The 26,546-nt window shown below is 37.5% G+C and overlaps 7 protein-coding genes and 1 non-coding gene across 10 annotated transcripts; 4 read left to right on the top strand and 4 right to left on the bottom strand.

The window, feature by feature from the left end:
* The first annotated feature begins 533 nt into the window (after positions 1-533).
* T12D8.12 lies at positions 534-613 on the top strand. The gene has a single exon (NR_101872.1). It is a non-coding gene; the product is annotated as an Unclassified non-coding RNA T12D8.12 (non-coding RNA).
* A 2,179-nt stretch (positions 614-2,792) lies between these two features.
* On the top strand, positions 2,793-6,545 carry arrd-17 (Arrestin domain-containing protein 17). Its single transcript, NM_067415.6, has 9 exons — positions 2,793-2,967; positions 3,360-3,450; positions 3,499-3,632; positions 3,777-3,947; positions 4,365-4,501; positions 4,547-4,799; positions 5,425-5,595; positions 5,640-5,782; positions 6,384-6,545. The coding sequence occupies exons 1-9, from the start codon at positions 2,887-2,889 to the stop codon at positions 6,481-6,483; spliced, it is 1,281 nt and encodes a 426-aa protein (NP_499816.2). The 5' UTR covers positions 2,793-2,886; the 3' UTR covers positions 6,484-6,545.
* Positions 6,546-6,850: 305 nt separating this feature from the next.
* Positions 6,851-7,627, top strand: T12D8.5 (uncharacterized protein). 2 transcript variants are annotated; one of them, NR_132456.1, is made up of 3 exons: positions 6,851-7,137; positions 7,185-7,233; positions 7,276-7,569. NR_132456.1 is itself a non-coding variant. In NM_001392233.1 (3 exons), exons 1-3 carry the CDS (start codon positions 7,073-7,075, stop codon positions 7,567-7,569), a joined length of 408 nt encoding a protein of 135 aa, NP_001379197.1. In that variant the 5' UTR covers position 7,072; the 3' UTR covers positions 7,570-7,627. The 2 variants fall into 2 exon arrangements, 1 of the variants encoding a protein (NP_001379197.1); NM_001392233.1 differs by having other exon boundaries at positions 7,072-7,137; positions 7,276-7,627.
* On the bottom strand, positions 7,594-9,325 carry taf-9 (Transcription initiation factor TFIID subunit 9). The gene is made up of 3 exons (NM_067413.4): positions 9,174-9,325; positions 8,835-9,118; positions 7,594-7,820 (listed from the first exon to the last, which is right to left on the bottom strand). Exons 1-3 carry the CDS (start codon positions 9,315-9,317, stop codon positions 7,697-7,699), a joined length of 552 nt encoding a protein of 183 aa, NP_499814.1. The 5' UTR covers positions 9,318-9,325; the 3' UTR covers positions 7,594-7,696.
* Positions 9,326-9,430: 105 nt separating this feature from the next.
* On the bottom strand, positions 9,431-10,287 carry mlc-5 (Myosin-2 essential light chain). Its single transcript, NM_067412.10, has 4 exons — positions 10,201-10,287; positions 10,016-10,152; positions 9,859-9,965; positions 9,431-9,743 (listed from the first exon to the last, which is right to left on the bottom strand). The coding sequence occupies exons 1-4, from the start codon at positions 10,276-10,278 to the stop codon at positions 9,637-9,639; spliced, it is 429 nt and encodes a 142-aa protein (NP_499813.1). The 5' UTR covers positions 10,279-10,287; the 3' UTR covers positions 9,431-9,636.
* A 1,087-nt stretch (positions 10,288-11,374) lies between these two features.
* hip-1 (STI1 domain-containing protein) lies at positions 11,375-18,905 on the top strand. The gene is made up of 5 exons (NM_067410.7): positions 11,375-11,481; positions 11,530-11,895; positions 11,939-12,152; positions 17,692-18,130; positions 18,595-18,905. Exons 1-5 carry the CDS (start codon positions 11,378-11,380, stop codon positions 18,738-18,740), a joined length of 1,269 nt encoding a protein of 422 aa, NP_499811.1. The 5' UTR covers positions 11,375-11,377; the 3' UTR covers positions 18,741-18,905.
* Positions 12,157-16,497, bottom strand: T12D8.9 (Protein PFC0760c-like; the record flags this gene model as incomplete). Of its 2 annotated transcripts, none has more annotated exons than NM_001027587.6 (6): positions 16,180-16,497; positions 16,038-16,130; positions 15,670-15,977; positions 15,502-15,624; positions 12,620-15,452; positions 12,157-12,447 (listed from the first exon to the last, which is right to left on the bottom strand). In NM_001027587.6, the coding sequence occupies exons 1-6, from the start codon at positions 16,235-16,237 to the stop codon at positions 12,317-12,319; spliced, it is 3,546 nt and encodes a 1,181-aa protein (NP_001022758.1). In that variant the 5' UTR covers positions 16,238-16,497. The 2 variants fall into 2 exon arrangements, with proteins under 2 accessions (NP_001022758.1, NP_001022759.1); NM_001027588.8 differs by having other exon boundaries at positions 12,317-12,447; positions 16,038-16,136; positions 16,180-16,496.
* On the bottom strand, positions 18,802-25,581 carry shpk-1 (Carbohydrate kinase FGGY N-terminal domain-containing protein). Its single transcript, NM_001379986.2, has 8 exons — positions 25,456-25,581; positions 24,969-25,071; positions 24,814-24,925; positions 24,564-24,724; positions 24,123-24,405; positions 23,901-24,067; positions 19,465-19,531; positions 18,802-19,222 (listed from the first exon to the last, which is right to left on the bottom strand). The coding sequence occupies exons 1-8, from the start codon at positions 25,527-25,529 to the stop codon at positions 18,897-18,899; spliced, it is 1,293 nt and encodes a 430-aa protein (NP_001366916.1). The 5' UTR covers positions 25,530-25,581; the 3' UTR covers positions 18,802-18,896.
* Between the last annotated feature and the right edge of the window lie 965 nt (positions 25,582-26,546).

Raw genomic sequence — 26,546 nt, 5'->3', positions numbered from 1 at the left:
CAAGAAACCCCACAGCTGGTTGTAGCGTCCTTATGTTCTTTTATCTATGTCTCTGCGGGTATGTAATATATAAAACAGTTGTCAACCAACACAAGTATCTACTTACACAAAACTGTTTTCTATCAATTAACAAAATTTCGGTGTTACCTCCTATTGATGAGTTACCCATACTGTTCTTACAATTAGAAAGACCCTCATAGGTTCTGCCACTTCATGATCTTTGAAATGTCAAAACATAACGAGTATGTGAGACATATTGCGAGATCACAAAATACTGAGAATGCGTACATATTTTACGCACAAAATATCTCGTACCGAAAACTAAGTTAATTCTTTAAATGACTACTGTATGCCGATTTATGGGCTCGATTGTTGAAATGAAAGAAAATTATTGATTGCGCTACAGTAGTCAATTAATGAATTACTGTAGTTTTCGCTACGAGATATTTTGCGCCTCCAATATGTCGCGTAATACGCATTCTCAGAATGCTGTGATCCCGTAATAGAAATTTGTCAATTAACAATATTATCTTGAGATAAGTTTCTCGGCTTTGTTGATTGACAGACTCCTGATATTTCAGTAGTATGCGGTGATAGGAAGATCTAAAATACAATTTTTTGTTTTTTTCTGTTTTTTTCTGAAACAAGTTTTTGATCTAAACTCCCCAGACTTTTTCCGGTTTTCCATTCACTCAATTACCTCCCATCCACAATACTTTCCGCTCTTTTGCACATTTCTTCACGCTAAATTTCCCATTTTCCGCTGCTCGGGTGTGGGATTTGTGCAATCTGAATATGCATGCACTTTTATTTTTAAGACAAAAGGTCTTAGTTCTCTGAAAAAAGTCTTAGTTCTCTGAAAAATATACTTTTCTCTCAAACAAAAAAACAAATTACATCTTCCAAAACCACCAATTACCTTGTTTTTGCACTTTTCCACGTAAATCGTGCCAATTTTCTACGCAAATGTCAACCCAAATCGAGCCAATTATAGCTCCCTCAGGCAACTCAAATCTAATATGAAAATATTAAATAGCAATATTTTTGTAGTTGGGTGATATTTCGAGATAAAATCGCAATATCCCGAGACTCATTCGAAATATTTTTAGATTGAGCAATCTTTTGAGAATATTTCGCAATATTTTGAGGTTGATTCGCAATATTTCTGAATCTGAAAATATTACGAAAAATTCGTAATATTTTGAGATGACAAAGCAATCTTTTGAGATTGGTTCGCAATCTTTCTGAAATCTAAAAATATTACAAAAAAAATGTGTAATATTCTAAGATTAATTTGCAATCTTTTTGCAGTCCATAAAGATTACAAAACACCATTTCCAAATTTCCATCGGCTTCACATGATCGTGATATATACAACAATTATGATTACTGTTCCGTTCTAAATTCTCTTTTCTTCCAAATGATAAAAGACTTTTCAAAGTAAAAAACAGCTACATGAAAATCTATATAATGGAGTATCTCACTGTTAACGGATATTTGATTTTTCGTTGCATATTGTAGAAGGAGTTTTTGCAGAGAAAGCCACAGAATTCACAAATCTGTCCACTCATGTAATTTTTTCTAGATAATTGGCCGGTCATATTATAAATTCAGTCAAACAATCACGAAGATTGGTCGAATACATTAAAGTAGACTTACAACTATTCATTCACGCGTGATGCGTTTGAGATTTTTTGATTTCAATTGAAATCATAAAATATTGTCAACAGCAAGCATGTTCCCAGTATACTCATCATTTTAATCAAATTGTTAGTGAAAAAAAATATTGAAAAAATAAAATGTTATTCTCTCTTTGACAAAAATTCGGAAAAATTGCAATTCTAACATTTTTTAAAGCATAACAAAAAAATCGTTTTTCCACATTCGCTGTCAAAGAAAGTTATCCAATTTCGCTCTGACACTTAGAAAATTTGCGAAAAGTCACTGATTTCCCATCAAAAGTAACGAAAAGGACGTGCGCCCATCAACTATTTACTTAAGCAATAACTAAATCTAGATGCGACACGTTCAGGATGGCTCAACAGGTAAGATAATGGTTCATAGACTCAACGACAAGCGACGGACAAGTTCAACTCCCCTCAATGGCAACAAAAGTTCTTCGAGTTATCACAAAACAGTTCTAGAATAGTCGATGAATGCATTTTTAATATTTAGAGACAAATTCGCAATATTTTGAGACAAAATCGCAATATTCTGAGACGAAATCTCAATCTTCGGAGATGAAATCTCAATCTTCGGAGACTAGTTCGCAGTCTTTTGAGACAAATTAGTAATATTTTGAGATAAAACGGAAGTCTTCCTAGAAATTTTCACACTTTCGCAATATTTTGAGATGAAATTGTAATCTTTTGAGACAAAATTGAAATCTATTCGAAATTTTTAGTAATCTTTATATGACGCACAATTTCTCGTTTTTACTACAAAAATATTGCTATTTAATATTTTCATATTAGATTTGAGTTGCCTGAGCCATTTTGCTGTTTTTTCTCTACTTTTCCTCCTTCCAACTTATTTCTTTTGTTGTTTTTCCTCGGTTTTTGATTGCTTCTTGAAAGGCAAAGTGGCGGAAAGCGAAATTTTTAAGTATTTTTGTTATTAAAATTGAGCTCAGCGTCACGTTTTACCTTGATTGGGACACTTTTCACATTTTTTAAAAATCATATGTGAATTTTGCCGTAAGGTTCGGTGTACTGCGTATAATTGAGTTCAAAAACTCTTTCATTTTCTGCTTAACTCTATATGAAAATTTCAAAATAAAAATATTTTTTCAGATTCCAGCAACGGCACAAATAATGAAATCTGTATAAATTGGAGGAAACATTAGAAAAGTGTCGGGCAAGAAGTACAAAAATCAACAGATAGGAGATGGTGCAGTTAGATCGTTTTGAAATTTTGTTCAACAACCCTGAACAGGCGTATTTTGCCGGTCAGGAAATCTCAGGAAAAGTAGGTGTACCCTTTTAAAAATTGATTTTCAAGCGTTTTTGTTACCAATTTGCCTACTTTTCCGGCTTTTCCATCAAGCGAATGGACTAACATCAACATAAAGATGCAGTTTCATGAAGTGTTGAATGGGATAATACAACATATGCTTCTCTCTTGCTCTCTTCATTTTAAAAGTTCAAGAATAGCTCTTTAATTTTTAATAAATTATCTTTATTAATTTCGAGTTTTTGCTTTCGGCAAAATTTTCTATTTTGTTCGTTTTGTCGTAAGATTGAGCTTACTTTGTAAGTTGGCGCTAGAAGCCCAGAAAAAAGATATATACTTACTTACTAAGTAAGTGAGTAAGAAAACTTTGAGGAATTTCAATTTTTAAGCAATAATAAAATTTGCAGGTTATAATAGAAAATAAGGAGCCAAAAAAGGTCAATGAGATTCTACTGGAACTGAAGGGCAGAGCAAGAACCTACTGGACAAAGCATTCTGGTAAGCGCAATTTCTGAAAAAAAATTGTTTTTTTTTAAATATTTTCAGGAAAATCGCGAAAACATTGTTCTCACTCGGAGCCCTACTTTTTGGAGCAATTCAATCCTGGCTACACGCACAAATTCACAGTTGTAAAAGACGGAAAAGAAAAGGAAAGGATACTTCCCGCCGGCATTCATCAGGTAAATTTCTGTGAAAAAGTTGACCATTCATTGATAATATTCATTTCACTTTTTTCTCGAATTTTGTACATTGTGTCGAATCATCTCGAATGGTATACATAGTGTAAACTGTCAAAAGTTAACCAAACCATATAAATATTGCAGGTCCCATTCTCGTACACTTTGCCAAAATCACTGCCATCCTCATTTGAAGGCGAATTCGGACACATCCGGTACACATGCAAAGCCATTTGTGAACGACCATGGGATTTTGATATTGTTAGCAGAAAAGCGTTTACGGTAGTTGGTATCGAAGATATTAATTCGGACCCTAAGGTAGGCAAGTATTTGTCAATTTGGCTCATTTTTGAGCCAAGTTAAAAGAAAAACTTATTATCAGTTTATAATTTTTTAATTTTTGATAAGTAGGGCCACAGGATCAAACATCTTGCATGCAGACATTCAAGGAGTTATAATAAATTTAATTTTTTTGTAGATAGTTTGCCAGTTGACAGTTTGCTGGTGTTTTGTCAACTCGCCGAGTTGCAAGAGTTGGTGGTCAGCATAAAGGCCTTTAATCTCCCCTGTGAACAGAACATTAGACGAGTTTTCAACTGAGTAGATTATTTTGTTAGTTGACAATTTACAACCACGTCTCACTGCGGTGGTAAAAGGTTTTAATCTTGTGTAACCTCCAAATTGGAACAAATTACGGTTTTCCCGATTTCAAATTACAATTTTCCCGATTTCCAGCTCAATGAGCCTGCCACATGCGTGGAATCCAACCATGCTGTCACATTTTGTTGTCGGTCAGCCGGCAGCGTTACCGGCGAAATTCGAATATCAAAGTGCGGCTATACTCCCGGAGAAAAGATAGATGTCAGCTTTAAGTTAGTATTTTTGCTAAATGCATATGTTAACCTCATTTTTTGTAGAGTGATAAATCTGAGCTCCAAAACTAGAACTACTGCTCTCCGATTCGTGCAGCAAACCACGTACAAGGCCAAAACATTCGCCGGCCACGAGCACATCAAGAATGTGGTTCGCGTGATCTCAAAAATTGACAAAGGAGAGGTGCCAGGTGGAAGTACCACCGAATGGCAAGAAGAATCCATCACAATCCCATCGTTGCCACCGAAATTGGGAAAATGCAAAATTCTGTCAGTTACCTATTCGGTCGAATTGGAAGTAAGTAATACCAGTTTGTTAGATAATTGATAAATTTCCTCGGATTTCGGACCCATAATGGGGTTATCCAAGGAGTGTTGCGGAATGTATTTAATACATTTATGACGGGACAACTGTGTTAAAATACATGTTTTTATGAATTTTAATACAGTTCTGACGTCATTTTTATACACTTTTTAATTTTCGGACGCTACTTGAGTAACCCCATTAGAAGAACTTTAAAGCTTCTTGACGAATTTCAAAAAAAAAATTCAAATTCTTGTAACTCACGAGAAAGGTTTTTAACATAATTTTTAATACGAACAAAATATTCCACATATATTTACTGTTCTATCTTATGTTAGTTGACAATTTACTGCCATCTCTGCAAAGTTAGATGAGGTTGACCACCTACAAAGAACTTGCTCTGATACATCCTCTAACTTGGTGGAAAGTTTCACAAAATGATCAACTGCCAAATACTATACATAACAATTTCTACACCTTTTCAGATTATTATTTCTGTATTGAAAAACCCCGGCAAGATATGAAATTTTGGAAAATATTAACTAATGAGTTTTTGCAAGTTTCTACTAAAAAAAACCATTTGACAATGCTACCTTTTCTCAAACACTTAGCTCTTTAGGTCGAGCAAACGCTCACAGTGCCGTGTCCAATTGTCATTGGTTCCATCCCGCAGCTTTCTCAACTTCTGATCCATTCCAAACAGTCCGTGCAGAGTGCCGGCAACGGCTCTTTACCGAAAAGTTCCATAAAGGATAGTCCACCAAAATGGGATAGCGAGAGTTGTGTGCAGGTTTGTTTTTACAAGGGTAAACACGTTTTACACGCCTAATTCAGGTGACAATCACAGATGAGAGTGGTCAGCTGGTGGAGGAACTCGGCAACGAAATGGAAGCCTTATTGTCAGCTCGAAAACGAGTACGAATGCCCTCCTCGATCCTCAGCGAGCTGTATCCAACAATGCCGAGCCCGTATTATAAGTGAGTTCGGGCAAAAACTTAGGTGCTTTAAAATTGGGGACTTAAACTTTCATTTTTCGATTTTCTGGTATTACGTAGACGTCTAAAGATGAGAATTTTCGCCATATCTTACGCGCATTTTCGCCAGATCTTACGCGCATACTGATACTCCAGACTGGCAGCTATTGCACTATCCTTTTAGGAAAAAAAATATGCTGCCACAATTTTTTACTTCTATTACGGGAACACAAAACTCAGGGAATGCGTACATTTGACGCGCAAAATATCTTGTAGCGAAAACTACAGTAATTCTTTGAATGACTACTGTAGCGCTTGTGTCGATTTACGGGCTTGATTGTCTAAATGAATTTTTTTACAAATATTTAATGTCAGAGATATTCCATTTTCCTTCGTTTCTTCGTATTATTTTCTCATTTTTGCTTGATTTTAATTTATTCCGAAAATCGAGTCCGTAAATCGACACAAGCGCTACAGTAGTAATTTAAAAAATTACTGTAGTTTTCGCTACGAGATATTTTGCGCGTCAAATATGTTGCGCAATACGCAATTTTTTAGTTTTTAAAATTTTTATAGTTTTTACAAATTCCCTGAAATTTTTCAGAGAATCATTCTTCGGCGCCAGTGACATATCAGAGGAGAAGGAGCAAGCACAGTTCGGTGAAGCCTCATTTGCGCCCAAATATCCATTTTATACCGATTAATATTTTATCATTTTGTCTCGAGTGTTACTTTCGCTTGGAGGGGATAATCAATAAATTCCATGCTTTTTCAAATTTTGTTGCACTTTCGATTCAGATTTTTTTTAAAAAACAAGTTTAAAAAACATATTTTCTGATTCCCTAATTCACTATCACAAACAATTCCCTAAAAAGCCTTATCACCTGAACCCCGTGGTGAGGTCTGCGTCTTCTCAGAGCACACAATGTCTTGTCGGTTTGCGTCAATTGGTGACGGTCATACGGTTTTTGGTGCTTGTTGTTTTGCATTTTTATCTATAAATAGGGTGTGAGGAGATAAGTTTCATTCAACTTTTTAAAGTTTTCGTGAGTGAGCTTCAATGCCTGCCTGCCTGCCTATAGTCTGATTTCTGTGATGATTAAGTGTCCGGTGTTTGCATAGATTTACGCGTTTCTAATTTTACTTTCTAATTACATGTATTTTGACAGTAGACACGAGGCAGGCAAGCATTTTCATGCCTACACTGAGAGACCTACTTTTTCATACTGTTTTCAACTTGGAAAGTTCTTCGGGGTTTTAAATGCTAAAACTTAATTCGTGTCGTTTTTCAGAATGAAATTCCTTCTCGCAGTTTTTCTGCTAGCCGTATGTAGCCTCGGAGAGTCGAAAAAACCAAAGTGAGCCAGTTTATTGGTTGATTTTTCCATCTTTATCGATTTTTCAGGGCACAGAAGGTTATCTACGTGCAGAAGGTGGTGCCGCCCCAGAAGCAGGTAGGATTTGAATTTTTAGCCAAAAACTTGGATATATTGAAGCTCTCCGAATACGACCTCTGCAAGGAGCAATGCCGAATCGAAAGCGAGACGCAATCCAACAAAGAACGCGTCGAGCTTTTGAAACAGGAGATCGACCGAGCTGAGCAGTTGCTCGCCGAGCACAATAAACACGTGGATGCTCCGGAAATCGCACCCGAAACGTACATGGAAGCTGGTCAGGTTCCGCCAATGCGTAAGGCTAGCCGTTACGATCATTTGAAAATGGCAGCCAACAAAATTGTCGAGTCGACGAGTGAGCTGAAAAATGCGGTGACAGGTGGAGGGGATAATTGAATTGTTTTTGAATTGTAATTGTGTAAATTTTTGAATTTTATAAATAAAAATCTGGGTTTCATAGAGATCATTGGCAGGATTGATTAGATAAAGTAGAAAATGGCATAAAAAAAACAAAATTAAAAAGTTATGAGTCAAAATCATCGTCTGGAGCTCTTCGCTTGAGCATATTCTGTACATGCTCCGGCCGTAGCACTTGTGTTGGTGGTTCGATGATATGTGGCTGATGGGTGACTTGTTGCATTTCCATTCTGAAAACTTGAAAATTTTGAATTTGATATGTATAATTTCATTTTACTACAGAAAAAAAAAACGCATGCCATAAAGATTTAAAAACAATAACTAAATGGAATATTGTCGGAAAATATGTGACTTTTAGTTTTGTGTCAAGGTTTTGTATTTTTGATTCGAAAAAACAATTTTTGAGATGAAAATGCAAATTTGAATCAATATTTTTCAAATGAAACTGACAGTAGCCACAAAAAGCATTGAAAATCGACAAGTTTAAATATAGAATTTCTGTAAATTTTTAGAATGAAAATTTCGGAAAAAATTTATATTTCGGCTCAAAAAGCGGTGAAAACTTAGTTTTTAACAAATGTTTTTGGAAGTTATCGATTAAAAAAAACTTATTCCATGTCTTATGCATTCATATTTAATTATTTTGGGGGCACGAAAATGCGAAAGTGTTTTCGATTTCTCGAAAGGTGGCTCCAAACAACACCTTTTTTTACTTGAAACAAAAAATCTTCTATAAATTTGGTACTTTTCCTTTTCTACCCCGCATTTTTCTGGAACATTTTCTTGGATAAAAATGTGAACTTTTTCTGTAATTTTGTTTTCTAATGGGGTTATTCAAGTAGTGTCGGAAAATTAAAAAGTGTAGATTAATTACGTCACAACTGTATTCAAGTATATAAAAACATGTATTTAAATACATTTGTGACGTCACAAATGTATTTAAATACATTTTGCTACATTACTTGAATAACCCCATAAGCCTGAAAATGATTCACGTGAGAATTAAATTTGAATAATTCAATGTTTTGAATATTCATTTAAAAATGCGGTGTAAAAAAGGAAAAGTATCATAATTTTTTTAAAAGTTCTATTGTGAGTTTTTATTGTTATTTTGTCATTTTTGAACCATAGGAATGGTTTTTAATAGTTTCCCCACTGGTCGTACTCCACTTTAAAATACCTTCTTTCCGTTTAAAATCAAATTTTTACAGATTTTTCAAGATATATCGAGAAAAAAAACGTACGGCTGATAACTGTCGTCAGCTTTGTACACAAAATTCTGCTGTAATTGACAGAATCGATCGTTGGGCAGCTTCAGGCCATAATTGTGTCGAATTTGCGGTAGGGGCTGCTGATTTTTGTCATTCGCCAATTGCAGAATCTTCTCACGGTCCGGAGCGTTTGTGGTCAGAACGCCGAGCATGTCGGCCGCCGTTTGAACGTCTTCTGCCTCGATTTGCGCTTTTTCAGCATGCCTGGACAGTCCACTTGACATTTGGAGGATTTTTGACGTCACTGCGTATTGAACCTGGAAAAAATCATTATTTTTTGAATTTTTAGAGCTCAATTTTGTATTTTCTCACATCCATAAGCATTGAAACGACGCGTGGATCAAACTCTTGAATTCCACACTCGTGGAGCATGCTTATTACAGCAAGCGCCTCTTTACTGTGTCCATCGGTACCACTTGCCGTCGTTTCTGTGTCTTTTTCTCCTGTATCTGCCATTTTTCTTTCTGAAAATGCAATTATATGGATTTCCCCACAAAAATAACGGAGAGGAAATACAGAAATATCATGTGAGATGTAACACGAAATACAAAAATTATGAAATTAGAATTAAAATTTAGAAAAATTCATCTTAAAACACGGAGGATACAAAGTTGTTCACTGAATCGTTGCAAGTTTTTTTTGGTGAACTGGGAGAGAGCGAATAAGAAATAGAATTAACGGATGCAAAAAAGTCGATAAATAAATAGATTGTGTGGAAAATGCCGAGGAAATTAATGGAAATGATATATTTACATCAGCTGAATTCGATTATTTTTTAGGAGTTCATGACAGCGCGTACGAAATCCGAGATATTGACGTTTCCGTGAGAATCGTTGTGTCCGGAGAGCAATTGATCGACGTCTTCATCGGATAGGCGTTCTCCTTGAAAAAAAATTGATAAAATTGGGGTAAACTTTAAAATTGTATAGACCAGCAGAACATTTTTGAAAAGCTACTTATATATTAATTTTTTGATAATATTCACTCAAAATCCTACCAAGAGTGGTGAGCAAGTGTCGGAGCTCTGCGACATTGATCATTCCGTTTCCCTCCTTGTCGAAATGCGACAACCCCTCGACGAACTCCTCAACGGTGTGCTTTTCACTGAAATTATGTAGAAATTGAAATTTATTAACTGAAAATTCGCCACGAACCGATTCTTGGACACCGACTGGAAAATTGGGACAAAGTCCTCGAATGAAAGCCGAGCTTCCCGATCGAACGAGCCGACACATTTGTGAATTTCGGCTTCTGTTGGGTTCTGGCCGAGCGCGCGGAGCACATCACCGACCTGAAATATGAATTTTGGATTAAAAAAGTAAAATATTGAATTAAAAACCTGCTGAACAGAGATTCGCTCGTCGCCTTTGCTGTCAAAATAGGCGAAAACCTCACGACAATCAGCCAAATCGTCCATTTCTCACAGCTGAAATTGGAAAATTGAGAAGACGGGATGAAAACGAAAATCGATTATCAGTGAGTGAGAAGTTGGCGATAAAAGAGAGAATGAGTCACGGGGACGAAACAATTCGGGAGGAAAATGGGTGGGCGGTAGAAGATTTTCGAAGAGAGCTGAAAACATTTCATGCCTTCCAGAAATTCTCAAGCAAAAATTCAGCCTTTCTCGGCTATTTCCCGAGAAAAACGAGTTTCACAACACATTATTCACCGCACATGAACTGAAATGGCGATCGATTGGCGAGTTTATTTGAATAGTAGACACACACAGCAGAAGAGACGACCAAAACGGGCAGTTTCCCCGCGCGGCGGTGTCCTGACTGTCCGTTCAACCGCGTGAGAGTGTGTGGAGATGGTGGAGACGCGAGGAAGAACAACATCCCGAATTCTTGTTGTTCGGAACTTTTTCTCACCGATTCATCGACAAGATACCAATAGTTTGGAGGTTATCCGGCGGGAAAAAGAGGGTTAACAGAGGGCAATTAGAATTAAAATTCGAATTTTCGAGTTGCGGCATGAGCATAGAGCACAGAGAAGCAAAGAGCGCCCAAGTTGCCACGGAAACCATGCACATTACGTGCTGAATACAATTCCTGCGAAATTTTACAGAAAAATCTATTTTTCTGCAGAATTTCAAGGATAATTATCGATAAGCCAAAAAATTGATATAAAACAAAAAATTTTCGGGCGCCAATTTCAAATGCCATGGCGCAATGCACAACGGGCGCTAGATCCCACGCGCAAATGCACAGAATATGCCTGTTTTGAAATTTATTTTTCTCGAGAATTTCTAGAATTTTCGATAATTCAAAGGAGTTTTTTGGTTTAAAAGGCGTTATTCTAATTTTTTGATCTAAATTATCAGGTATTTATCTATTTTTCACTTTAAATCCCCTCTTTGCGTAGTCGGAACACCTCTGGCGGCATCACGTGCTGTTTGCAATATTGTTTACACTTCCAAACAAATTGAATAAACACTTCAATTCTCTATTTTTTGATTCTTAACCTATTCCTTTAAATGATTTAAAATAAACTCCAAAGCTTTTACCTTCCAGAAAATGGACCACGTCGCATTGCTCAAGCAATTCGTTGGCATGTGCCAAGCGAACCCGGCGGTTTTGCACGCCCCGGAATTTGGATTTTTTAAGGATTACCTTGTTTCGTAAGTTTTCTAGTACAAATTCAGCTCAAACATGTGCCACATTTTCAGCCTTGGAGCCACTCTTCCCCCAAAACCAGCTGACAAGCCAGAAGGAAAGTGCCCGATGTCTGAGGAGCCAAAGAAGGAAACTCCAGCCGCCGAGGCAACTCCAGAGCCAGAAATCCCGAAGCCGGAGGAGATTCCATTCCCGAAAATTGACAACGAGGGAGTCATCGAGCCAGAAGAGGCGGTGGCTTTGCCAATGGGAGACTCTGCCAAAGAAGCCACCGAGGATGAGATCGAAAAGGCCTCCGAGGAGAGAGGAAAAGCCCAAGAGGCGTTTTCCAACGGCGATTTCGACACAGCCCTCACTCACTTCACCGCCGCAATTGAGGCTAATCCAGGATCTGCAATGCTTCACGCCAAGAGAGCCAAGTGAGGATTTTCTTTTCAAAACCTGAATAATCGCATTTTTCAGCGTCCTTCTTAAGCTCAAACGTCCGGTCGCAGCGATTGCTGATTGTGACAAAGCGATCTCTATCAACCCAGACTCGGCACAAGGCTACAAATTCCGCGGTCGTGCCAATCGTCTTCTCGGCAAGTGGGTCGAGGCAAAGACCGACCTCGCCACAGCTTGCAAACTGGATTACGATGAAGCCGCCAACGAGTGGCTCAAGGAGGTCGAGCCGAATGTAAGAATTGCATTTGAAAATTTTATTTCAGAGAAAAAAGAAAGTCTAAACGTCATTATTGTCTGAATAGTTACAAGAATTGACGGGAAAATGACATATGACCGATAAAATGGCTCAGCCGGGTGTTACTAAACTAAAAAAAAAGGCACAGGGAAACAGGGAGATCAGTCGTCTTTCTTCACTTTGCGACACAACCGCTTGCCGTTGGGACCCATTGGTGCCTTCTTCTTTGGTGGAAGACCCATTGCTTCGCGACAAGACAAGTAGTAGATGTGACACTTTTTACCGCTTCCTTCTGAAATTTAAGAGGAGTTTGGAGGTTCATAGTAACGCAAATTCGGAAAAAAAATTGTATTCATTTCAATTTTAAAACTTTTTCGTGAAAAAGCTAGCTAAGAGTTGAAATGTTGATATTTTCTCAAGATTTGCCATCCTTTTTGTAGTATTTAAAAGCTAAAACGGCTTACCTCTCCTGGCCATTGTTCCAGAGTGATCTTGCTTTGCAGCCTTCGGTTCCACTGATGAATAGCACGACTTTCTGTACTTACACCAGCTTTTTTCCGCGGCTGACAAGGAGATATCCTTCACACCTTGCTCGATAGTCTCCTTATCAGTCTGCTCGTGGATCTTCGCATCTTCCTTTTTCTCTTCCTTGTTCTTCTGCTTCTCCTCTTTCTCCTCTTCATCATCATCCTCCTCATCCTCGGGCTCCTGATGCTTCTTCTTCCCGTGTTTGGAATGGTGGTGGTGGTGGCGTTCTGATTCTACAGGCTTCAGCTTCTCCTTGAGATGGCGTTCCTCATTGTCCTTTACATCATCATCCTTGTCAGTGATTCCTGCAGCTTCATAGCAAGACTTTCTGTATTTGCACTTTTGCATTTTTGCATTTTTCGAGCCAAGGGCAATAGTTTCAGTGAGAGTTGGAGCTTCACTCCACTGCTGGATGGTTGGAAGAACCCCGCTGTCGTAACAAGATCTTCGATATTTGCATTCCAAACGGCGATCGGCGGCCTTCAAGTTTATCTTTCTAACTTCATCGTCAACATCATCATCATTATCATCATCATCATCATCCTTCTCCTCAGAATCTGATGCCTCTGTTCTCTTCTGCTCCCTCTCCAAGATCTTTTCTCCAACCGGAATATCGTACTTTTCATAGCACGACGGACGATATTTACAGGAAAGCTTTCTATCGGCCATTGCAGCGTCCTTGTCCTCAATATCTGGAACCCCGTCGCCATCAGAGTCTTTGTGTTTTCCGTAGTTATGGTGGGTCTGAGATGGTGGCGCGGCCCAGAAGTGCACAATGTGCCAGATGGAGAAGTCGTATGGCTCGATGAGTCCTCGGTTGCCAGATTCATAACAAGTCTTGCGATATTTGCAGTGGAGACGGTGGTCTCGTTTTGGGTCGTGCTTGTTGTCAAACTCAGTACCTTCATCGTCGTCATTGTCATTTTCTTCTAAATCAGACTTTGGTTCCGGCTCCTCTTGCTTCTTAATGACCATTTTTACCGGAACAGGAACGGGTACTGGGGTCGGTTGTTCATATTCTTCTGGCTCTGGCTCCGGCTCCTTCACTTTCTTCAAGCTTCTTTTAGTTTTTTTGGCTGGCTCAGGTTCAGACTCTGACTCAGGCTCCTGCTCAGAAACTGACTCCTCGTTTTCTTCATCTTTAGACTCGGGCGCTGGATCAGGAACAGCCACCTTCACTTTTTTCAAGCTTCTTTTCGACTTTTTTACAGGCTCTGGTTCTTCTTCTGGTTCAGGCTCAGGTTCCTTCACCCTTTTTGAGTTTTTCTTGTTACTATTTTTCTCGGGTTCTGGTTCTGATTCTGACTCATCATCATTATCATCAACGTCTTGCTGAGCCACTGCTTCTACGATCTTCTGCTCGATCACGTCTTCCACTGCAGCTTTCATCGCCTTCTTCTTTCCGTGTAGCTTCACAGATTTTGGTGCTGGTGCATCTTTCCGATGTTCCCGGGCATCAGCAATGTCTTGAAGCTCCTTCTGCGTCTTCTCGACCTTGTCGTACTTACTCGCCGAGCCTGATGTCATTCCGTACCGACTCATCATCGCATGACGCTTGTGAAGTCTTCGGTGACGTCTTGTTCTTCGTTTTCTCACCTCCTTCTCTATCATCCGTCTTTTCCTGATGGTTTGCACAATATCAACACTAGCAGATTCGCTAATCTCCTCATAGCAAGATTTGCGATATTTGCACAGTGTCTTAAGATCGCGAACGGTTGATGGAACCACCGAGCTGACCTCCTTCTTAATGACTTTCTCGATGTGTTCGTCATCACTGCTGAGATCCGGAATGATTCCAGTTTTATAGCAAGACTTTCTGTACTTGCACCGTTCCTGAAGTGTCAACTTCCGTGTTTCCACTTTATCCGGCATCTCGAGAATGTCCCGGAATGACTCGAAAGCTAGTTCGCTCTCGATTTCTGGTCTTTCTCCGGTTTCGTAGCAAGATTTTCTATATTTACAGTGGTGTTTTTTCTCCAAGTCATTCATATCCTCGAATGGTTTCTGTTCTTTCTCGTCATCATCATCATCATCATCATCATCATCATTATCAGACCCCTTTGACAGAAATGGGATCGAGAAGCTTGTGAAAGCCGATTCTTCGATTTCTGGAAGCTGTCCAGTCTCGTAGCACGACTTGCGATACTTGCAGTCCAGCTTCTTCTGCAGTTGATTCTCAATTTCTTGGAGTTTCTTTTCCACTATCAAGGATTTCGGGACGGGACGAGCCTTCGCCTCCTCCTCCCTCTCCTTTACCCCGCTGACAGCCTTCTTTGCGATATCCTTCAACGTTCGTTTTTTTCCCTGCGGAACTTGAAGCTTGGCGCTCATGAAACTTCTCTCTCGCTCCTGAAGCTTGTCACTCAACGGTATGTTGTGATCCTTGTAGCATGATGTTCGATATTTGCACACAAACTTGCGATCTGCAAGGGTGACATCATCATCTTCAGAGTCTGGAACACCATCCTGATCTGCGTCTTCAGTTATTGGAAGATGATGCTGTTGGGTTGCTGGAGCTCTCCAAAAATGGAAAATATGATCGAAGGAAATGTCGAATGGCTCTATGAGCCCTCGTTTCCCAGACTCATAGCATGATTTGCGGTATTTGCAGTGGAGGCGATGATCTCGCTTTGGGTCATGTCTATTATCAAATTCATTTCCGTCTTCATCATCATCATCGTCGTCGTTGTCATGCTTCTTCCTTCTCTCGACGGTTCTCATGGACTCCTCGACAATATCCTGAATCTCGTCCTCCAGCTCCTCTTCCACCTAAAATTGAGTTTCTTTGACAAATTCTAGTTTTATGAAGGGAGCAAACCTTTTTCCTATCAACTCGGTGCTTGGTGGCGCTGGCATAAAAGAAGGAAGTTATTTTTGGAACGACGGGTTTCTGGATTAAGATTAGCTCTGTTGAAATTTCAAACGGAATCTCCTGGCTTTTCTGAAATGTTAAAGACTTTTACCATCGAATGTATCTTTCGCCCACCTTATTGCAAAAATACACTTTGTTTTGTGTAGTGGACGCAATTTCTGATGTTGCCCAGCAATCGGCCAGCTCTTGCCATGGTTTTTGGTTATTTCTGCCGAATTCCACTACGAACAATGATCTTTCAGTTCTAAGAATGGCCTTCAGGTTTTCATCATGCTCTTTTGCGGAATCACTGACAAAAACCACCGTAGAAACATTGTTTTTCAAAGAGACACTGTCGATTTCATAGACTTTTGAGTTACTCAGCATGGAATCTTGATAAGCCTCGTTGAAGATAACAATGTTCGAGTTGAAGAAGCTATTGTCTGAATAATATTGAATTTTACGGTTTTTTCTCTGAACTTGCGCTCTATCCATTAACTCACTTTCCACGACATCTTCTGGCACGAAATCAAGCAGAACATTGAATTTCGCTAAGTTGTTCCACGATGGTCCGGTGATCAGAACTGTGGGGCCGGCTGAAACTAGATTTTTGAATTTACTGTCTGGAAAATTTACGAAACTCACCCCATGAGGTGCTCAAAAAGAGCAAAAGTATAAAAATGGGATAATAATAGGTTGGCATCTAGTTGGGATTGCACATTTGTATTGGATTTAGATCAAATAGAAATGAGCCCCGAGCCTGATGGGTAGAGATTTCGGAAGTGGGGAGTAAATAGAGAATTTATCGAATTGAAAAAGTTTGGGGTTAAAAAGATTCGCGCACAATTTTATTTAGGGGTTCGTTTTTCGAGCGAGGATTTCAATTTTGAATGTGCCGAGCACACGGGCGGCTTGGGACCCGACGAGTTGTGATGATGCCGGGAGAAGCTTTTGAGAAAGTGAGAAGAGAGAGGGAAAAAGAGGGAAAGATGGGAAGTGTTATCGCTGATTCGATACATATGCAGAGAGAAAGATGAAAAGAGGCAGAAGATGCTGTAGAAGAAGCCTACTTTTCTCTTTGATTTCCGTGTTGCTCAGTTGTGAGTCCGCTGCGGCGGCACAGCTGTTGTTTCCTTGTGTTGTGTGTTACTTTTCGGTTGTACGTTGTTGTCATCGTCTACCACTTGGAAAGATCCCTTGAATCTGTCACTTGCGATGTGACTATAGAAGATCGCCAGTTGTGGTTTCAAGTGAAATCTGGGTTTTAGTAGTTTCTTTTTTTCCGGAGCATTATTTCTTGGAAAATAAAGTCGAACAATTTATAATTTCTCGTTGATTTCTTAGTCATTTCTCACATTAATGTGAGATTTTCAAGGATAAATTCTGGTGAAACCTTTTCAGCTGAAAATTGAGATTTTCGAATGGATTTTCAACGTTGGAAAGACCTCCTTCTGTTCATCAATATTCTTGAGATGTACAAGATTCGGCCGAAATTGAGGCTTTCTAATCGATGACTACCGAAGTTCACGGTTTCCCAATCAATTCGTCACCCAATTCTTCATTTTTCCACTAGGAAATGCTCTTTGACCACATCAATATCTTTCTTTCTTTCTCTCTCAGCTTTGTCCCATGTTGATCGTCATTTCAATGATGCATCAACAAAACTCCGAAATCTTTGGCAGAGAAAGAGATATTCGCAGGGATTTTCTCGCAGTTTCGAACTCGTTGGAGGAGACTCGGAAAATTATACTGAGAAGGGATCGATAATGGCTCAGACTCAATATTTTCGATTTTTAGTTAAAAATGCCTTAACATGAAATTACGTTTGTTTGCTCATTTTTTATCGGCGGTCTTTGTTGGTTTTTGTGTAAGTGTTTCCGATATTAAACAATGCAAAATTGGTTAAAAATCAAAGTTTCCTAAAAAATGTCAAAAAAAAAGCCGAAATTCAGTTTCCGTTAAATTTTCCTCAACTTCACATAAGTAACAATGGTTTTCTTGATCAACAATTTTTAGAAAGAAAATGGCAAAACATCCACGCAAGTTGATGTTTCAGGTAGATTTGCGAACAACAAATCCTCACTGGTGTTTTTAATATTTCCAACAAAAAATGTTCATTGAGGCCTTAAAAACTCCCACGAGTGAATGTTTTTGCAGGCTCACAAGATCCAGGAGTACAATCGGGCAGTCGAACGTCAGAAGGCCGATATCGAGCTCGCGGAGCGTAGAGAGCGGGTTCGTCGTGCTCAGGAGGCTAATAAGAAGGCCGCCGAGGAGGAAGCCAAGCGTCAAGCCGAACAAGGAGATGATTTCGATTTCGAAGGAGGATTCCCCGGTGGAATGCCCGGAGGTTTCCCTGGAGCCGGTGGAATGCCTGGAGGATTTCCTGGAGCACCAGGCGGCGGAGCCCCAGGAGGAATGGGCGCTGGAATCGAACAACTGTTCAGTGATCCGGAGATCGCCGCTGCCATTCAGGATCCGGAAGTGCTGCCAGCGTTGATGGATATCATGCAGAACCCGGCGAACATGATGAAGTATATCAATAATCCGAAAGTTGCCAAGCTCATCAGCAAATTGCAGTCCAAGGGAGCTGGAAGTGAGTAGAAAAGCAGTGATTTATATAATTCTTAAAATTTCAGAAAAATTAGAAAATTTTCTAAATTTCTGCCGAATTTTTAAAAATTTTATTTTCAAAATTTCTCTCTCAAAATTTCATTAATTTCGCATAGCCTGTAAAATTGCGGTTGTTATAATTTTTGGATTATGGATCAAAAATTAAAAAACCCAAATTTTTTTCATGTTTCGAAAATTTCAGAAATTAATTTTTTTGCTTTTTTTCAAAAACTGGAAATTGTAATAATTGCAAATTTAATTCAATATTAGTTTGAAAAATCTACAAAATCAAACAAAAATTTCATAAGAAGTATTTACTGAATATCTGAAAAAGGAAAATAATTTCGTCAGATATTTTTGAAATGTACTACTTTTTGGAATAACTTACAAATCTTTAACATTAAATTGTGTTGATTTCTTTTTTGGAAAAAAAACTAGTTTCTTCAGTGCCAGGAATGTTCGGAGGAGCTCCACCAAGTGCCGGTGGCGGATGCGAAGACGCTGATTGCGGAGGACCATGCCCAGGAGCCCGCGGGGGAGCTTCTGTCCCACAACAGCCACCACGTAGAGCCCCGGAGCCAGATCTTGACTAAATGATTGCTCGATGATTTTTCACTCAATTTTGTAAAATCCCATCCCCAAACCTATATATTATTTGTTTTGTCTCTTTTGATTGCAGAAATACCCTCCAATTTATTGTATCACGTATCAGTTCCAACTCCGGAAACCCGAAAATAAATAATGTAAATTTAGAAGAATTTGGTTGCTCCAAGTGGTGTTGAAATCGGTGAGCTTGACACCAGTAACTCGAAGTTGTTCGAACCGCAAGCTTCTTCCAAATGTCGACGGAAACGAGGGCTTTGCGCTGAACCGACAAGTGCCACACGTCGGATTTTCAGACTTTTCAGCAGTGGGATCGGGAAAAGCTCGAACAAATTTCGGATAATCCCCTGATGAGTCGCCTCGAGTAGTTGGAGAGGATCATCTGAAGTGCCAGAAATTGAGAAGGTTTTAGAACTTCCACGCTCCGGGATGAAGATCGGATCGATTCGGAGGTTCGGAGGCATAGCAGGAGCTGGAAATCGGCTAGAAATGGACGGGGCCTCACTTTTTTAAAAACAGTTTTTTTCATAACTTGTTTTGAATATTTTGAAGCAATATAAATTGAATATTGACCAAGATGTAGGCGGAGCCGAACATTTATTTTTGAAAAAAAGTTTTTAAAAAATGTTTAAATAAAAATTCAATTTTGGCCAAGAATTGGGCGGAGTCAAAAAAATGAAATTCTTTGCTTTAAAATTTAGTTTTGAAAAAAACCTGATTTATCGAGTTGATTAAGGAGTTCTTGCAGACGATTTGAACTGTAGACTTCTGGAGAATTCATCTGAAATTTTGGAATTTTCAAGTAGCCAACATCTCCCGGGTCTGTGATATTGCAAAATTTATAGAATTTTCCGCTTGTTTTGAAACCCTTGTAATTTGACAACGGGTTTAGATGGAGAAAAGTTGCTAACTGACAAAATGTAGGAAATTTAATTTTCTATAATTTGTTAGTTGAATAGGTTTTGCTAGTTTTCGTAGTTTTTGGGAAATATCGATTCAAAAAAATTGTTTAAAAAAATCTAAACTGTTTTGTTTTCTCAAATAGGCAAACCCTCATTAACTAATAGTCTAATTTACTAAATCACTCGTTTACGTAAGTGGCACATTTACTTCGACGTCTAATTTACTAGCGATTTCACTTTCTCTCGTTTACTGAAAAAGAGTTCATTTACTTCGACGTCTAATTTACTCATTTTTTACTCTCAGTCATTTACTAAGAAATAGTTCATTTACTTTGAACTCAGATTTACTAACTTGCTGACATTTTCTAGTTTACTAGTAGTATATGGACATTTTTCTGCATCATGTATTGTTCTTACATTAAACACATTTGTGATTAATTAGTAAAGAAAAAGAACTGAAGTATAATTATTTATTTCCGCAAATTCCCTGTCACACCGCTTTTTTTCAGGAACCTCGTTTTCATCAAAACTTTTGATTTATCGAAATGAGAAGAGGATGTACATTGCAACTTATCAACTTACGCTACTAGTTGTTTAATTGTCCAGTTTTTGTGGCAAACACTCATTGACTACCTTCTCTTTGACTACCTTTTGCTCTTTGACTACCTTAGATCATTGACTACCTTTCGGCTCATTGACTACCTTTTGCTCTTTGACTACCTTAGATCATTGACTACCTTTCGGCTCATTGACTACCTTTCGGCTCATTGACTACCTTTATCTAATTTTTCAGAATTTTCAGTTTTTTCCGCTGAAAAATCAGAATTTTCAAGAACATGTTAGTTTTTGATGTCTAAGAAGGTCGTGCTCTTTCTCATTTCCTGAAATTCCGGAAAAATGGAGATGAGATCTGATGTATAAATGCTCATTGACTACCTTCAAATGCTCTTTGACTACCTCTATCTAATAAAATTTTCCAAAATTTTTTTGAAAACTTTTCAAAATTTGATCAGAAAAATGCAATGTTTGTAGTTTTTTCTAGTTTGGATGTTCTGCACACGATTGCAGACGAAAACCTGAGGTTTAGTAGAACACCTAAGCTCAAAAAACGCACTCACTTCGGATGCTGATATCTCCGTGGAAAAATTTTTTATGACAAAGTGATCAACTACAAAGTTGTTTATCTTAATCTAAAGTACAACTTTGTAGTTGAATGTTTTTTATCAAAAAATTTGTTGGTCGAGATAAAGTTGTGTAAAGTTCGGCACCTTCATGCTTGTATTTTCTTCTTCTTTTTCTGTTCATATCTCAACCAACAAATTTTTTGATAAAAAACTATTAACTACAAAATTGTACTTTATATTAAGATAAACAACTTTGTAGTTATTCACTTTGTCATAAAAAATTATTACACTGAGATATCAGCATCCGAAGTGAGTGCGTTTTTTGAATTTTGAGGTTCTACTATACCTCAGGTTTTAGTCAGAATTCGTGTTCAGAACATCTAAACTAGATAAACTACAAACATTGCATTTTTCTATAACATCTGATCAAATTTTGAAAAGTTTTCAAGAAAAGTTTTGAAAAAAATGTTGAAAATTTTTGTAAGGGGGAACCCTTTGGATTTTTTTCATAAATCGAAAAAAAAACATTGAAACTTAAAAAAACCAAATGTTTTTGACACTATCGCCAACAACATTTCAGTTGGACACATTTTATTGCAAAATCTCATTGCCAACTATCCTATGCTGAAACCTTTGAAATATGCTTATGCTGACATTTTGAATATGCTTATGCTGACGTGCGCTTATGCTGACAAGAGCTCTCACGAGAATTTCGTGATCCAAAAAACACATTGAAAGCTTATATCAGGACACTTGACGATGTAAAAGAAAACTGAACATATCCAGATTCGAACCAGCAATGACTGTATCTGAAGACCGTGCCCTTAACCACTACACCAAAAACTTTTCCGTTGATTTTTGCATTAAAAAATATACAAATGTCGTCGAATTAAATGCACGATACGCAAAGGTACGCAAACACCGATGTGTACCGTACTCCGAAATGTTTTTAATTTCCATGTTTAAAACTAAGAAATCGACAAAAATGAGAGTTTTAAACACAAAAACAGAGCTTTTGAAGCAAAAAAAATTATTAAACAATACAGATGACATATGCTCCTAGAAAATACCAGAATGAAGGTGTTTTTGAGGAAAAAAAATTTAGGTCAAAATTTTTTTTTAAACAACAGTATTTTCGAGGAATCAGAGAAGTTCCCGATTTTCCAACAAGTTGAATTTGTAGAAAACTTAAGAATACTCTCGAAAAAAGTAGCTCTCCAGAAGTATTTTAGGCCAACGGAAGGTTCAAATTCACAACAAAAGTCAATGTGGAATAGATTTCTTGTAGAAACTGAACAATAGGAACAGAAAATAACTTAATGACTTATTCTGTAGTAGTTCCAATCTTTATGAACACATTTTCAAGTACTAGATATCTTCCAACGAGAGAAGCTCTAGTTGTCATACAGCTCGACTGATTTCATATATTCCTTGAGAACGCGCGCACCTCTCGCCCTTTTGGTGTAGTGGTTAAGGGCACGGTCTTCAGATACAGTCATTGCTGGTTCGAATCTGGATAGGTTCAGTTTTCTTTTACATCGTCAAGTGTCCTGATATAAGCTTTCAATGTGTTTTTTGGATCACGAAATTCTCGTGAGAGCTCTTGTCAGCATAAGCGCAAGTCAGCATAAGCATATTCAAAATGTCAGCATAAGCATATTTCAAAGGTTTCAGCATAGGATAGTTGGCAATGAGATTTTGCAATAAAATGTGTCCAACTGAAATGTTGTTGGCGATAGTGTCAAAAACATTTGGTTTTTTTAAGTTTCAATGTTTTTTTTTCGATTTATGAAAAAAATCCAAAGGGTACCCCCTTACAAAAATTTTCAAAATTTTTTTCAAAACTTTTCTTGAAAACTTTTCAAAATTTGATCAGATGTTATAGAAAAATGCAATGTTTGTAGTTTATCTAGTTTAGATGTTCTGAACACGAATTCTGACTAAAACCTGAGGTATAGTAGAACCTCAAAATTCAAAAAACGCACTCACTTCGGATGCTGATATCTCAGTGTAATAATTTTTTATGACAAAGTGATCAACAAAGTTGTTTATCTTAATATAAAGTACAATTTTGTAGTTAATAGTTTTTTATCAAAAAATTTGTTGGTTGAGATATGAACAGAAAAAGAAGAAGAAAATACAAGCATGAAGGTGCCGAACTTTACACAACTTTATCTCGACCAACAAATTTTTTGATAAAAAACATTCAACTACAAAGTTGTACTTTAGATTAAGATAAACAACTTTGTTGATCACTTTGTTATAAAAAATTTTTCCACGGAGATATCAGCATCCGAAGTGAGTGCGTTTTTTGAGCTTAGGTGTTCTACTAAACCTCAGGTTTTCGTCTGCAATCGTGTGCAGAACATCCAAACTAGAAAAAACTACAAACATTGCATTTTTCTGATCAAATTTTGAAAAGTTTTCAAAAAAATTTTGGAAAATTTTATTAGATAGAGGTAGTCAAAGAGCATTTGAAGGTAGTCAATGAGCATTTATACATCAGATCTCATCTCCATTTTTCCGGAATTTCAGGAAATGAGAAAGAGCACGACCTTCTTAGACATTAAAAACTAACATGTTCTTGAAAATTCTGATTTTTCAGCGGAAAAAACTGAAAATTCTGAAAAATTAGATAAAGGTAGTCAATGAGCCGAAAGGTAGTCAATGAGCCGAAAGGTAGTCAATGATCTAAGGTAGTCAAAGAGCAAAAGGTAGTCAATGAGCCGAAAGGTAGTCAATGATCTAAGGTAGTCAAAGAGCAAAAGGTAGTCAAAGAGAAGGTAGTCAATGAGTGTTTGCCACAAAAACTGGACAATTAAACAACTAGTAGCGTAAGTTGATAAGTTGCAATGTACATCCTCTTCTCATTTCGATAAATCAAAAGTTTTGATGAAAACGAGGTTCCTGAAAAAAAGCGGGGTGACAGGGAATTTGCGGAAATAAATAATTATACTTCAGTTCTTTTTCTTTACTAATTAATCACAAATGTGTTTGATGTAAGAACAATACATGATACAGTAGTCATTTAAAGAATAACTGTAGTTTTCGCAAGGAGATATTGTGCGCGTCATTCTCAGAATTTTTCATTCCCGAAATAGCACCCGACACCTCCCAGGCTCACCTTCAACGTCGCTTCCAGAGCATTTCCCCCGTTCATTGCGCAGGCGGCCACCAGAGTTTTCGACGTGGAGAATGGCAGCCGGACTACGGTAGCCGGGATTACTGTAGCATTTTTTTCCGAAGTTTGAATAAGGCAACATAGTTGAGCAGATGTGCCGAGGATTACATCTAAAATTAAAAATCTGCTAAAATAAAAATAAAACTATTCTGAAAAAAGACCCACAAGCGGTATTTTCATAATAATCCAGCGATGCCACGGAAGCTTGCAAATCTCCTGATGCCACGTGGCACTTGGCACCGTGCCAAGTCCCCGAAACTTCAGAGGAAGAATTTATGTCAGGTAGTTTCAGAGTTTTAGGGAGAAAATCTAAAATTTCTGACTGCCACGTAGCGTTTTCAGTACAGTAACCCCAGCTGTGAGCGTTGTGGTGAGAGATGAGGGGGTCCGGGTTTTGTGTCAAAATAGAGATGAATAGGTCCATTATGGTTCCACAATGTATAAAATTCTGAAAAAAGTCATAAATTTTGTCCGAGTTATAGGGGTATGAGCCAGGGCTGTGCGGGCGGCAAACGGCAAACAGCGAATGCCGTTCGCCGATAATAATGATTTTTTTTGACCCCGACCACTTTTTAGTTTTCTAGATTCAATGCGTTAATTTCTGACCGTTAAAAATTCCGGATTACTGTAGTTCAAAAACGCCAGCGTAACAAGACCAAACCCTGGATGCAAATCTCCACATTCCCATTTAGGAATAGTTTTTAGAAACGCTGGGAGCTCCGTAGAACTGTATGTCCAATTGTACAATGGTGAGATGGTTAGGGTCTCTGGAAATTGCATTATTTTGAATGAGAAAACATTATTATTGTTTTTAAGATACAAAAATTTTTGCAACAAAAACTCCCATTTTGTATACCTAAATCAATTTCATTCTGTCGTTGCTTCCACATGACAATTCCATGCATTTGTCCACACGTCCATATATTGGATATTTTCAGATTTCGCGATTCTAAATTAGATTTTGTTCTCTGCAAAAAAAAAATTTGTCCAGTTTTTTAGGCGGTTACAAACTTCCAACAAATCCAAAACAGTTTGAATTATAATCTTCGGATTTTGAAGTCCAGCTGCATCAGAATTGTCACCTTCGTAGATTTTTTTGAATTCTAGGATTACGCTAAAAATATAAAGTGTTTTATCTATTTACAAAATCAGCGTACTAAAATTTACACACTCAGTTTTTGATGGCACTATGGTTTGATGGTTTTTGAAAAATTGAAATATTCCAAAGAACGTATTCAAAATAATTACCTATTTATTTGACTTGAAACTTTTTTTGATGACTTTTCAGATTTTGCCAGTGTTGTACAATTATTCTATTCAGAAAAAATTTACATTTCACATTTTGGTAATAGGTTTTTTGAGATAGTTTTGATCCAATCAAAGGAATAAAACAATTAATCACTTTTGTATTTTAATTTTGTTTTTCAAAACTTGCCAACTGATAATGTGCAGGCAATTTTATTTTTATTAATTTTGTGATTATATTGAATTTTCTCACTTTTCCCCATTCCTTGCACAAATTTTAGCCGAAGTTGTGCCAATATCAATGCCAACATGAACTTGCTCCGTCATCAATGATGATAAGAGTTTCCAATTTTAAGAGGAATCGGGGGTGAGGTTTCCTGGAATGAGAAGAAGCTTGAAAATGATAAGAACGGGCATAAATAGAGAGTGAGAGGGTGCAAGAGAAACAGAAAAATAGAAGAGTGGGGGAGACTGTTTTGGAGCGTTTTGGAGGTGTGCAGAGGCGGGAGTTTATGGATTTGCATAATTGAGGAAAGAAATTGGAAAAACATTATAAATCTATTGCAAACATAAAGCAAGTATGATTATAAGATTTAAAGATGGAGTACCGAAATCTGAGACTTTGCTTTTTTTAGATCCGAAGTGACCCAAAACTACCAAATTTCGTAATGAGAAGTTTTGAAAATTTCACAAAAACAATTCGTTGATGCAAGTACATTTTCGGTCAGTGGGGCACAAAAATGTAACTTTTCTTTGAAAACTAAAAACGTTTAAGAAATGAAAAGTGTTACCAGTTGACAACTTTTGTTATTTTTAACTAGTGTAGAGTTACTGTAGTTTGAATAGTGCTACCTGGAACAAAACATTGAACTCCGATACCTCGTCCGACAAGTGATACATATTAGAATATTGCCAAAACAGTTTTTAGATTATCTTTTTTTTGTTCAACTGACAGTTATTTCTTGGTAATGAAGATTTTTCAGTAATTTAGATTATCATGTAATGATGTTATAATGTAGTTAGAAGATTTATAGTAAATGCACAAACATATAGTTTAACCACCTATAAGCCTCTACAGCCGAAAAGTTAAAATATACTATCCAACACATGAATCTACATAAATTTTGTTATTTAGTTTACAACTTTTTTCTTTTCCTTTTTGTTGCCATGTTACATACATTCCCAGGAAGCTGCCGGCTGCTATTTTCACGTTTTTCAGATTGTCGATATCTCAATTATTCCATTTCTAATTGCTTTTTTCAAAATAATAATTAAACTATTAATTTCTTCCACACTTCGACCGATTTCTCATCTTTCCTCTTTGTTATCAGTGATAAGCAGAAT

Source organism: Caenorhabditis elegans, chromosome III (genome assembly GCF_000002985.6).
Source record: "Caenorhabditis elegans chromosome III".
Lineage (NCBI taxonomy): Eukaryota > Metazoa > Nematoda > Chromadorea > Rhabditida > Rhabditidae > Caenorhabditis > Caenorhabditis elegans.
This window is presented reverse-complemented; position numbering and strand designations above follow the sequence as displayed.